At 43.6% G+C, this 14,355-nt stretch overlaps 1 protein-coding gene across 1 annotated transcript in view; it reads left to right on the forward strand.

Annotated features, from left to right (window-relative positions):
- STX18 (syntaxin 18) overlaps positions 1–8,599 on the forward strand; it is a 270,669-nt gene extending 262,070 nt beyond the window's left edge. Inside the window, exon 11 of the mRNA XM_075332660.1 lies at positions 4,895–8,599. Within this exon, the coding sequence (XP_075188775.1) occupies positions 4,895–4,990 (96 nt within the window). The 3' untranslated portion in view covers positions 4,991–8,599. The remainder of the gene's footprint in view (positions 1–4,894) is intronic.
- Positions 8,600–14,355: the final 5,756 nt, after the last annotated feature.

Here is a 14,355-nt window from a genome sequence, read left to right on the forward strand (position 1 = left end):
CACATGAATATCAGGAAATTGGGTTTCCTAGCAGTCAGGATGAATTCCTAGGGACCCATCCACTACACCGAAAAAGCAGATCACTTTCTAGTCATTGGGGGTCTTATCACAGTGACTACCAGAAAACTGAGAGCGATTGGAAATAGCCGAGCTCTATCTTCTGCAATCCCGAAACCGATGAGTGAAGCGTAGGTGCATGTGCCTAACCTTCACCCCATTCAGGTGACACTCTGCCACTAGATTTAACCCTATCCTTGTAATCACCTTGAATGTACTGCACAAGTGATTGTGAGCTCTATCCGGGTTCTACCTTGTAGAGGTGCAGTACTGCCTCGGTGATTATACCTGTGGACACGAATGTCAAGTGCTTGGCAAAAAAAAAAGTCATGCTTTGTCATACGGCAATGCAAGATCACCCGACTGTGTTCGCTGTGCTAATACTCAGCAGGCCTTCATGTAATGTATCTATAGCATAAGGACTTTGTCTGCCGTTTGTGTCAGTATCGTCTGATCCGCACTGACATTTCCCCACTGGAGACCTCCTCCCGTCTCCTTTTACTCCCATCTTGTAGATCTGCCAGTCTGTGTAATGGCAGTTTAGTCATTACTCATGGTTTCCGAGTTCTCCCTAAGGTCACACTCTGCTCTTTTCAGCAGAATTTCCTGGAGAGGCGACACGTACCACCCCCTGCAGAGGTTTAAATTGAGTTAAAAGTATCACGCTCTTGGGGGACTGAAATAAATTCTCTGCAATTAATTTGTGGGATTTGAATCACACTTTTCCTGAAAGCATCTGCTGAATTAATAGAAGAGCAGTGAACGGAGGGTGCGGATTTGATGGATGAGCCGACTGTAAAGATGACAGCTGTCTGCAGCCGTCAGAGCTGTGAATATACAGCAGTATGCTTCAGATCTCAAGTGTGAGCAACCAGCTCCGTCACTGTCATGGCTGTGCACCTCACCGCCAGCCTCTAAATGCTCAAGATAGGAGAGACCAAGCCATACCGACCACCTGATTCTACGAAACGAGACAGAAAAACAATGGAGTATTCTAGAATGGAAAATCAACCTCTGTATTTTTTATTTTTATTTTTTTACGTATATCATTAGAGGTATTCTCAAGTTTGAAAGTTCTCCCCTATACGTAGAATAGAAGTTAAGTTTCTGACCGCTGGGGAATAAGAGCAGAGGTCGACCATGCACACGGGTGCTCCATTTATACTAATGGGAGCACCAAAGATCAGCTGAGCGGTCTCAATAGGAATGAATAATTTAGTAGTCCACATGATCAGCCACTGCACCATTCAGCCAGAGCTCTACAGAGCCTCAATTCTTGGGATCTCCAAGGGCCAGGGTGGTCGGATTCCCCAGCAATCCCTTATGCTGTCTATGGGGAATAACTTTCAAACTTGAAAAACACTTCTAAATATTCAAGCTTAATGGGGTTGTCCAATACTAGGACAAGCCCTTCTGATTCCACTTGTTTCCCCCCAGTAAAAATAAAGGACCCTGTACTCGCCAAACATTCTGGCGCCATTCCAGCGCTGTCGGTAATTGTGGTTTGGGGCTTATGTGACATTGTGACGTAATGGGAGCCTCGCATCCAATCACTGCCGCCTTCTCTCGCCACGCCTTTTGGACCAAATAAGTAGTCAACAGGAAGTGAGTGGCAGTCACTTCCTGTTTAACTCATTTGGTCCTAAGGCTCTGCCGTGGTTGGACGCAGAGCTCGTGTGACTTCACAATGTCACTTGAGCCCCGAACCACGAATGCTGACAGCACTGGAACGGAAGGTGAGTACAGGGTATTTTTATTTTAATTGGGGAAACAAGTGGAATCAGAAGGGGTTGTCCTAGTACTGGACAACCCCTCTAAGCTGCATTTACAAGGCAAGATAAATGTGAACGAGCATATTGGAACTAGTACCATTTCATTATCGATGGTTATTGTCAAAATTGAAATTTAATATATTCATATAATTATTAAAGGGAACCTGTCACCACCACCAGACAGCCCTTATACAGTGCCTACAAGTAGTATTCAACCCCCTGCAGATTTAGCAGGTTTGATAAGATGCAAATAAGTTAGAGCCTGCAAACTTCAAACAAGAGCATGATTTATTAACAGATGCATAAACCTTACAAACCAACAAGTTATGTTGCTCAGTTAAATTTTAATACATTTTCAACATAAAAGTGTGGGTCAATTATTATTCAACCCCTAGGTTTAATATTTTGTGGAATAACCCTTGTTTGCAATTACAGCTAATAATCGTCTTTTATAAGACCTGATCAGGCCGGCACAGGTCTCTGGAGTTATCTTGGCCCACTCCTCCATGCAGATCTTCTCCAAGTTATCTAGGTTCTTTGGGTGTCTCATGTGGACTTTAAGCTTGAGCTCCTTCCACAAGTTTTCAATTGGGTTAAGGTCAGGAGACTGACTAGGCCACTGCAACACCTTGATTTTTTCCCTCTTGAACCAGGCCTTGGTTTTCTTGGCTGTGTGCTTTGGGTCGTTGTCTTGTTGGAAGATGAAATGACGACCCATCTTAAGATCCTTAATGGAGGAGTGGAGGTTCTTGGCCAAAATCTCCAGGTAGGCCGTGCTATCCATCTTCCCATGGATGCGGACCAGATGGCCAGGCCCCTTGGCTGAGAAACAGCCCCACAGCATGATGCTGCCACCACCATGCTTGACTGTAGGGATGGTATTCTTGCGGTCGTATGCAGTACCATCCAGTATCCAAACGTCACGTGTGTGGTTGGCACCAAAGATCTCGATCTTGGTCTCATCAGACCAGAGAACCTTGAACCAGTCTGTCTCAGAGTCCTCCAAGTGATCATGAGCAAACTGTAGACGAGCCTTGACATGACGCTTTGAAAGTAAAGGTACCTTACGGGCTCGTCTGGAACGGAGACCATTGCGGTGGAGTATGTTACTTATGGTATTGACTGAAACCAATGTCCCCACTGCCATGAGATCTTCCCGGAGCTCCTTCCTTGTTGTCCTTGGGTTAGCCTTGACTCTTCGGAGAAGCCTGGCCTCGGCACGGGTGGAAACTTTCAAAGGCTGTCCAGGCCGTGGAAGGCTAACAGTAGTTCCATAAGCCTTCCACTTCCGGATGATGCTCCCAACAGTGGAGACAGGTAGGCCCAACTCCTTGGAAAGGGTTTTGTACCCCTTGCCAGCCTTGTGACCCTCCACGATCTTGTCTCTGATGGCCTTGGAATGCTCCTTTGTCTTTCCCATGTTGACCAAGTATGAGTGCTGTTCACAAGTTTGGGGAGGGTCTTAATTAGTCAGAAAAGGCTGGAAAAAAAGATAATTAATCCAAACATGTGAAGCTCATTGTTCTTTGTGCCTGAAATACTTCTTAATACTTTAGGGGAACCAAACAGAATTCTGGTGGTTTGAGGGGTTGAATAATAAATGACCCTCTGAATAAACTTTTCACAATTTAAAAAAAAGAAATAACATTCTTTTTTGCTGCAGTGCATTTCACACTTCCAGGCTGATCTACAGTCCAAATGTCACAATGCCAAGTTAATTCCGAATGTGTAAACCTGCTAAATCTGCAGGGGGTTGAATACTACCTGTAGGCACTGTATACAGTATTCTAGAATACTGTATATAAAAGCCCAGGTCACTCTGTATTACATAAAAAACACCTTTATTATTCTCACCTGGGGGGTGGTCCAGTCCAATGTGTGTCGCTGGTCTCATTCCAGCTCCTCTTCTCTTCCTTCCATCACCATTCTTCTTCCCTGCTCCGTGACGCACGCGCAATTATCTCTACCCTGCTCAGGGCAGAGCAAAGTATTGTAGTGCGCATGCGCAGGCTGTCTTTGACCTTTCCCCACTTCTGGTCATTACAGTACTTTACTCTGCCCTCAGCAGGGCAGAGAGAAGTGCGCAGGAGCAGAATGGAGGACTCTGTGTAGATGATGTAGAACATGTCATTCACACGGAGTTGGGAAGAAGGACGGAGATGGAAGGAAGACAGGAGGTGCCAGATCGAGATCTGCGACGCCCACTGGACCGCCCGCAGGTGAGTATTATAAATGATGTTTCTTAAATTATACAGTGCAGCCTGGGCTCTTATATACAGTATTCTGGAATTTTGTATATACAGCAAGAGCTCACCGGTGGTGGCCGCAGCCTATGGGGGACAAATATGGTGGCAGGTTCCCTTTAAGCTTTTAGAGCACTTGGGGTAGTTATTTGAATAAATGGTGTGAATGCAGGTAGCTCAAAGGTTCCAGACAAGGTTTCTGCTTCAAGTTGGGAGCAGGATAAAGAGGAACAGCCAGTATAATGTACAAATATAATCCTCACAATGCTTTCAGATCCTCTTACACAAAGCATTTGTGAAATCTTTCTCCACATGGTGCTACTTGAGCTGCATATGATTCCCCTGTTATGTATATAGCCTAGTCATGGTCACGGTTTCTACTAGGCTGCTATCTGAGGTTACACTTGATTTTCCTCCCCTCTTCCATGTTAGTACTATCTTACACATTGCTTTAATAAGTGCTGAGTCTGCTGTAATTACAGGACTTAAGAAACTGACAAGTTCCCGACACAGTTTCACAGACCATTTCTAACTCTCCTTTTGGTAAAATGCTCATCTTAGCTATATCTACTTTTGCATCTGACATTGGCAGGGAGAGAGTACAGGACAACAGTAATTCAAGTTTTCCCCTTGAAAATTAATGAGGCTAAAAATCTGCATTAACCTTTGGTGTCTAATTCTAGGTTAGGCCTGAACTTACTGAGATGCATTCGAATATTTTAAGGACTTCTCTGGATGTACGCTTTGTCTATGGGTGATATTTGTCTGCTGTTTTAGATCTTCTTCCATATTCCATTTTTACTGTTTTATGTGTGATTTCAGGCCATCAAGAATAATGCCGGCTTCCGGGTATGGATCCTCTTCTTCCTAGTGATGTGTTCATTTTCATTACTGTTCCTGGACTGGTACGATAGTTAGTAATTGACTGGGAAACCGTACGGCCATAACTGAATAATTGCACAATGTAAAATCTCTGCGAAAATGCCACATCTCTGTCGTAAGTCTCCATACCGAACATTCGCCTGGATATGTTAATAAATGTCACTTGTGATAATGAGGTTGTGGAGGTGTCTACAATTAACTGGAAGATATTGAGCTGTTTGTATTACCTGCACAAAGGCCAGACGCGTCGGCACTGTATACAGAATGGCTGGTAATTGTAATGTCAGATGAAGAACGGCTTTTTTTTTCTTCCTTTTTTTTTTATGGATATCCAGTAGTATTTCTCTTTTTCATCTATCCACGGTGACGATAAAACCATGACACTTTATGTAACGGCTATATCTTTAATAAAGTTGCCTCTTTGAAGAGACTACAATGAAGCATTGAAGGATCTGATGCTTTATTGTGGTTCCCTCAGGATATAAAATCTTCTTTACAGCGAAGGAACTCTCAAAATACATACAAAGTCTTAGCTCGCTTTTAGCTGTTTTACAAAATGCTTCATTTTCCAATACAATAATGTACCGGCAAGGAACATTTACCTACCAGGACAACCACCATCAAAGGAATAAACCCCTCTGTAAACTCTGGCCTTCCCTCAATAATGGCAATAGTGGAATTTGCTGATAATCTAATGTATATGAAGGTTAATAATAATACCAGCTACCCGCGCCCTACAATGGAAGCCACTCAACAAGTTGAACAACCACCAGCCGAAGGATATTTCAGCCATTTGTTGAGTTGAAGGTTAGAGGACATCACTCCAAGTCTAGTATTGTGATTCACATATTCAGATTTGTACTGTATATATTATACACATTATCACAAAAGGGAGTACAACCCCCACGTTTTTGTCAATATTTTCTTTTGTGTTTTCATGGACAACAAAGATATGGTACTTTGATATATTTGGTGTGCCCTCTAAATAACTCATCACACAGCCATCAATGTCAATACCACTGGCACAAAAGTGAGATCACCTCTAAGTGAAATTGGCTAAATTGTGCCTAAAATGTCAATATTTTGTTTAGATACCATTATTATCAAGCACTGCTTTAACTCTTTTGGGCTTGGAGTTCACTAGACCTTCCTAGGAGCCACTGGATCCTCTTCCACTTCTCCATGACGACATCGCGGAGCTGGTGGTTGTTAGAGACCTTGCGCTCCTCCACCTTTCATTTGATGCCCTACAGATGCTCAATAGGTTTTAGGTCTGGAGATTCTTGGCCAGTCCAGCACCTTTATCCTCAGTCATCTTCTTGGAGATGTGTGTGCGGTCGTTATACTGAAGCAGAGCATGATCCCTTCCTTTGTATTCCAACATGTCACAGTACATGTTGCCATTTATGAGTCCCTCAATGAACTGTAGCTCCCCACAGCCAGCAGCACTCATGCAGCCCGAAACCATGACACTCCCACCACCATGCTTGACTTTAGGCAAGACACACTTGTCTTTGTACTCCTTACCTGGTTTGCCGCACACACACTTGACACCATCTGACCTAATTAATTTATCTTGTTCTCATCAGACCCCATGATCATTGTTCCAGTAATCCATATTCTAAAGGGTGCTTTACACGCTGCGATATCGGTAACGATATATTGTCGGGGTCACGTCATTAGTGACGCACATCCGGCGCCGTTACCGACATCGCAGCGTGTGACACCAATTAGCGACGATCGAGCACAAAAACGTGAAAAATCGTTGCTAGTTGACACGTTGCTCATTTCCTTAATATCGTTGCTGCTGTCGGTACCATGTTGTTCGTCGCTCCTGCGGCATCACACATCGCTGTGTGTGACACCGCAGGAACGACGAACATCTCCTTACCTGCCTCCACCGGCAATGCGGAAGGAAGGAGGTGGGTGGGATGTTACGTCCCCGCTCATCTCCGCCCCTCCGCTTCTATTGGACGCCTGCCATGTGACGTCGCTGTGACGCCGCACGAACCGCCCCCTGAGAAAGGAGGCGGTTCGCCGGCAAGAGCGACGTCGCAGGGCAGGTAAGTCCGTTTGACGGGGGTAAGCGAGGTTGTGCGGCACGGGTAGCAATGTGCCTGTGTCGCACAACCGATGGGGGTGGGTACGCACGCTAGCGATATCGGTAACGATATCGCAGCGTGTAAAGCGGCCTTTAGTCTACTTGTCTTCAGCAACCGGTTTATGGGCTTTCTTGGTCATCATCTTTAGAGGCTTCCTTCTAGGATGACAGCCATGCAGACCAATGTGATACAGTGTATAGCCTGAGCACTGACAGACTAACCCCTGGACCCCTGTCACCTCTGCAGCAATGCTAGCAGCCCTCATACCTCTATGTTGAAAAGACAACCTCTGGATATGACGCTGAGCACGTGCACTCAACTTCTTTGGTCAACCATGGCAAGGCCTGTTGTGAGTACAACTTGTCTTGTTAAACCACTGTATGGTCTTGGCCACTGTGCTGCAGCTCAGGTTCAGGGTGTTGGCAATCTTCTTATGGCCTCAACCATCTTTATGTAGGGCAACAATTCTTTTTTCAGATCCTCAGAGAATTCTTTGCCATGAGGAGCCATGTTGAACGTCCTGTGACCAATATGAGAGCGTGTGTGAGCGATAACACCAAATGTAACACCCCTGCTCCCCATTAACAACTGAGACCTTGCAAAACTGAGTTGCATGACACCAGGGAGGGAAAATAGCTAATTGGCCATAATTCCACTTAGAGTGCACTCACTTTTGTTGCCAGCGGTTTAGACATTAATGGCTGTGTGTCGAGTTATTTAGAGGACACCAAGTTTACAGTGTTGTACAAGCTGCACACTGACTATTTTACATTGTATGGGAGGGTCAGATCTTCAGTGTTGTCCCATGAAAAAATATAATAAAATATTTAAAAAAATGTCATGGGTGTACTCACTTTTGTGATATACTGAGTGAAAGTTGTAACTTGAAGATCTTCAGCCATCGATTAAATATGTTTAGCGTCTTCTAACGATCGTGTGACTATGTAGCACTTATATCCTCCCGACACAGCAAAGGTGATCAAAGTTTATGGCCGTAAGTAAAGGAAGTTTCTTGACCGTGAATATTTCTCTGAACTGTCATTGTATACATTGGCCAGACATGGCGACATCTTAAAATATTTCCAGTTCTTGTAATATTAGACGTCACCCGGCCATGTCAGTAGCATTGATAGCACATAGAGGATGTGAAAAAGCAAAAATGGGATTTATACTGATGCCTGATAAGGTGATTCACTCATTCCAGTTGCTATAGATTAAATTTATGTAGAGAGCCTCTTTCGTTTTCTCATTTGTATAGTATCAGCAGGAAACATTTTAAGAACTGAGTCCTTATTTATTCATACCTAGACTAGTGAACTGCATGGCAACCCATTGAGAAAGTTTGGAGATGTTTCCTATAGAATCTAAAGTGAAGATTGTCTTCTAATACCACTCCAGTCTGCGTTTTAGGAGAATGCGACTCATGCAGAGTAATAGACAACTAAAAGTCTGTAAATGTCTAAATTTAATGCAAACTGTTACTTATTCAGTAGACATTTTTTTACGAGCATTCTGCAATAAAGAGAGATGTATTGATCTGAAACATTGGTGCATATGTGGTCATTTTTAGTACATGGTTCATCAAACGTCAGGAATCCACATAAGCCTTTCCATCAAACTTGATGGTTGCTGACTCTCCCCAGTCTCACAAGCTCGTTGCCTTGGAGTAACCCTCGACTCTGCTCTATCCTTCAACCCACACATCCAAGCCCTTCTTCACCTCATGCAGACTACAACTCAAAAATATCTCCCAGATCCGCGCTTTCCTTAAGCAAGAATCAGCAAAAACATTAGTGCATGCCCTCATCATCTCCCGCCTCGACTACTGCAACCTCCTGCTCTCTGGCCTCCCTTCCAACACTCTTGCACCCCTCCAATCTATCCTAAACTCTGCGGCCCGCTTAATCCACCTCTCCCCTCGCTATTCCCCAGCCTCGCCACTCTGCCAATCCCTTCACTGGCTTCCCATCGCCCAACGACTCCAGTTCAAAACATTAACCATGACATACAAAGCCATCCACAACCTGTCTCCTCCTTACATCTGTGACCTAGTCTCCCGGTACCTACCTGCACGCAAACCTCAGATCCTCACAAGATCTTCTCTACTCCTCTTATCTCCTCTTCACACAATCACGTACAAGATTTCTCCCGTGCCTCCCCCATACTCTGGAACGCTCTACCTCAGCATATCAGGCTCTCCCCTACCGTGGAAAGCTTCAAGAGGAACCTCAAGACCCACCTCTTCTAACAAGCCTACAACCTACAATAGCCTCAGTCCAGTACACCACTGCGCAACCAGCTGTGTCCCCACCTATTGTACCATCACCCATTCCCTGTAGACTGTGAGCCCTCGCGGGCAGGGTCCTCTCTCTTCCTATACCAGTCTGTTTTGTACTGTTAATGATTGTTGTACGTATACCCTCTGTCACTTGTAAAGCGCCATGGAATAAATGGCGCTATAATAATCATAATAATATTCTAAAATTGATATTACATGGAGAGGCAGAGTCCTGTGTAGCAAAACTCCTCATGATAAAAGCCCACTAGAGCATGTCTTGGTAAAGTGCGGCCCGCGGACCACATCAGGCCCTCTAGCTGATCCAGTCTGGCACTCCGATTGAGAGAGCCGAAGGGTTGAAAACATTTGACCACAAGCCTCCCTCACCACCCATCTGCTGCCACGCCCTCTCCAATGTCACTATTTGTATCCATAGTATTCAGACAGCCATGAACAAATTGGTGGAGGAGTGTTCGCTTGCTCCGTCTTCCAACAATCAGCATGACGCGCAGCACCCGTGATGGCGTCACATCATTGTGTGTGCTGTGCGGAGCATCAGTGCACCGGAGGCCAGAGCAGAGCGTTATGGAACGGGATAGAGGTGAGTATCTGGGTTGTTTATATTTTTCATGTGTATGAGATCTTTGGATGTATTTAGGAGGCTGTGCGTGGGGGTCAGTAATGTATATAGTGGACTATGTGGGAGCTCAGAAATGTATGTAGGAGGCAATGTGGGGCTAATACTATATTTAGGGGACTGTGGAGGTCTTACTGTATTTAGAGGACTATGTGGGGGCTCATACTGTATATAGAGGGCAATATGGGGGCTATGTTGTGGCTCACACTGTATATATGTCACATCTCCACCAGAGTCGACTAATGCTTCAATCACCAGACGCCGCCGCGTCACGACTGTGGGCGGCACTGGGGACAGGTGAGCAGTCCATGGCTCTGCTGGGCGCAGGTTCCGCTCATCTATTAGGCTGGGTTTCACTAGGACCTGCAGTACCACTGGTTGACTGTGGTAGTGTGTGCCTTCTGGCTGAGTAGTTACCTTTCAGCTGGGGCCAATGGGAAGGCACCACACCCCTCTTATGCCTTCTCCCTTCTGTTGGCAGGTGCCAGATAAAGTTCTGTAAATCCCTGCTAGTCTCTGGTGCCCTGCTGTTTGTTTGTATTCCCATATATTGACCTTAGCTTGACTACCTGACCACTCTTCTGACTGCTGTTTCTGTACTTGGCTGCTAGATCCGGTTTTGACCCTTAGCTTGATATCTGATCACTCGCCCGCCTGACGATTTTTGTCCTTGTTCTACCTTCTGGATTTGACACTGCCTGGTTACTGCTCTTCTCAGGACTGCAATCTTCTGCGGGCAGCTATCACCTGGGCCCTGTCGTAATTCCAAATCCCTGTATAGGGGTTAAAGGGTTGTGGGGTCCATGGTACTGCTTTGTGGGCGGTTGCCAGTTGCCTCTATTCACCTATTTCACCGATCCTGAGTCCGTGGCTCCAGTCAGGCGTCACAATATAGAGGGCAATATGGGGTCTCACATTGTAAAATAGAGGGCCTATTTGGGGGCTCATACTGTATATAAGGGCTTATGTGAGGGCTATTACTGTTTAGAGGGGCTATGTGGGGGCTCATACTATATGTAGGGGGGCTGTGTGTCGGCTCATACTGTATATAGGGGGATGTCCGCATATTTAATTCTGCTCAATATTATTTGATACGAATAATATAAAACAATAATTATAATTAATTTGTTAATATTAATATTGAGCAACGTTAATTTCAGCCTATTGATTCTGCCTCCACACCAGTCACTGGTTCTCATGTGGCCCCTCGCAAAAATTAATTGCCCACAGGACAATCAAACAGGGTTGTGGAGTCGGAGTCGTGGAGTCTGAGTCGGAGTCGGAGCTCATTTTGGTGGAGTCTGAGTCTGTATAAAATGCACCGACTCAGACTCCTAAAATATATAATAAATTGGGGACAGTAGTGCAATGCAGAATGTGCTGAATATTTTACTAAATAATATTTAGTATAATGCTTATATTTAAGTGAAAAATGTATTGTAGTACAATGTGAACATCAGACATTTAATTATTTTTATGATACAATAATCAAGATATTTAGATAGAACATAAAATATATTTATTGGATACAACTTTAGAACACAAAACTAATATTGTAAATATGTAATACAATATGTAATATATACACACACAAGATATATATATAATCTACTGTATATTACATAGTGTATTACATATTTACAATTTATTACAGTTTGTGTTCTAAAGTTGTATCCAATAAATATATTTTGTTATATCCAAATATCTTGATTATTGTATCATAAAAATTATTAATTGTCTGATGTTCACATACACATGTTAATGTACTACAATAAATTTTTCGCCTAACTATAAGCAATATATGTAGGAGTCGGAGTCGGTGCAAGAGAAATTGAGGAGTCTGAGTCGAAGGTTTGGTTTACCGACTCCACAGCCCTGCAATCAAGGGCGTTGTCATGAGCTTATAAGTACAGGAGAGGTTGCAGCACACTTTAACACTTGGGTCAGAGGACTTACTGTTGGCTCGGACCTTCCTCTTTTTCATTTTTTTTTATATTCTATCCTAAGTCATGTAACATTTTTTAGGAAAAAAAAAAACAATTTAAAGCTCAGTGCCTGTTATGAGGTGACACAGCATGTATACTGTAGTATCATACCCTTACAATGGTTGCTGCTAATCCCCTGTATGGGAAACCAAAATACTTGTGCGTGCCCTTATGATTTCCTACTTAGACTACTGCCATTTTATCCTCTACATCTCAACCAACTGATAACTACATGATTAGTAGAAACTCCGTGTATGAGGGCCTTCCAGCCGTTCCTTGATAATATCAGATAAGAGAAGGACTTGGCGTTTCGGATTTTCAAAGGGCAATCCTTTTATTCTCTCTGAGATTAGTTGCGGCCAAAGAGTCCGGTAGTGTCTCTTATATGGAACACAGGAACCCTCCAGCCCAATGTCCTTTGTATGGTCGGATTAGGAGAGATGTCTGCTGAACCATTGTTCAGTTAGCAGCTACTACTGTGTATGGGGGGCTTAACCATGTTGTGCCTCTCCAACCACATTTCTGCCGTTGTTATTCTAACATAGTTACATAGTTACTTAGGTTGAAAAAAGACCTAGGTCCATCTAGTTCAACCTTCCTCCACCAGTTCTACATTTAGTCACTAAGTCATTTATAACCAACAATGTTTTGTGTACTGAGGAAATCATCCAGCCCTTTTTTAAAAGCTGTTATAGTATCTGCCATTACTACCTCTTGTGGTCGGCATTCCACAGTCTGACTGCTCTAACTGTAAAGAACCCTTTCCTATTTAGCTGTCGGAATCGCTTTTCTTCCACTCGCAGTGAGTGCCCCCTGGTCCTTAGTACTGTCTTTGGAAGAAATAAGTCATGTGCCAGTCCTTTATATTGACCACACATGTATTTATACATATAAATGAGATCTCCTCTGAGACGTCTTTTTTCTAAGCTAAACATATCTAACTTTTTCAACCTGTCATCATATGGGAGGCCTTCCATTCCTTGTAATAGTCTAGTTGCCCGCCTTTGAACTGACTAACTTCTGAATGTCCTTTTTAAAATGTGGAGCCCAAAACTGGATCCCGTATTCCAGATGTGGCCTTACAAGTGATTTATAGAGGGGTAACAATACGTTGGGATCACGGGATCTAATCTCTCTTTTTATACACCCTAAAATCTTGTTTGCTTTAGCAGCTGCTGCTTGACATTGAGTGCTGCTGCTCAGCTTTTTTGTAATGAGAATACCCAAGTCCTTCTCCTGTTCTGTAGTCCCGAGTTTACTTCCATTTAATGTATACGCAGCTATAGGATTACTCCGTCCTAGGTGCATTACTTTACATTTATCAACATTAAATCTCATTTGCCAAGTATCTGCCCATTCTGACATCTTATCCAGATCTTTTTGTAATATTGTACTATCCAGGTCAGTTTTTAATATCCTACATAGTTTGGTGTCATCGGCAAAGACTGACACTGTACTATCAATCCCATCCACAAGGTCATTAATAAAGAGAGTAAAAAGAATCGGTCCAAGCACAGATCCCTGCGGCACCCCACTGCTGACTATAGCCCATTTAGAGAATGTACCATTTATGACTACTCTCCCCCCTAACTCGCCCCCTTTTTCTCTCACACGGTGCCTACCTTTTACTGCAAATGTATTTGTAGATACTGACAAATAGAAGTCCATCCACAACCTGTCACCCCTCACCTTTCCCATACATCTCTAGCCTAATTTTCCAACCTCACCCCCATATAAGTCCTTCTCTACCCTCCTCTGCTTTCCCATCATCTTCTCCATCATTTCTACACTCCCCATACTAAGATACTTCCTACCTAACACCTCTGATCTCTCCTGAAAACAACCATGTGAGCAGCTTGTACAGTCCCCTATTGTGTCTGGAGAGAGTCTCTCGCTTTTTAGTATTCGCAATAGTCTTCTCTAATCTCCTGCAATAAATCATTTGATTAGTCCCGTAACATCATAAGAAGAAGACATCAATTGTATTTTTTTTTCACATTTTATTTAATAATAAAGAATGGAACAATCAAAGTGTTCACCGGCAATAGAGAGAAAAATAAAACATTCAGTCAGCATGTAAAATAATGGCAAACATTGAGTCTCTAAAGTACTAATTGTCATGAACAGACGAGCTGGAGACTAGTGTAGAGGGGGTGAAGGGCGAGATGTGGATGGTGATGGTCGTGGTGGAAGTGACGTGTAATCGCGCAAGACAAGGAGTGTTATGTGTTACCCAGAACGACTATAGGAGGGCGCCCCATGTGTGGATATATCTATGCCGATGTAAGAGACTTAATTCTTAAGGTTTTACATGAATTTGCCAAATAACATCCAACCTAATAAATTCAGGAATCTTTCTGTGAAGGTGGCTCCTAGCTTATCCCACTATGAATAACGTT

Source organism: Anomaloglossus baeobatrachus, chromosome 1 (genome assembly GCF_048569485.1).
Source record: "Anomaloglossus baeobatrachus isolate aAnoBae1 chromosome 1, aAnoBae1.hap1, whole genome shotgun sequence".
In the NCBI taxonomy this organism is placed as follows: domain Eukaryota; kingdom Metazoa; phylum Chordata; class Amphibia; order Anura; family Aromobatidae; genus Anomaloglossus; species Anomaloglossus baeobatrachus.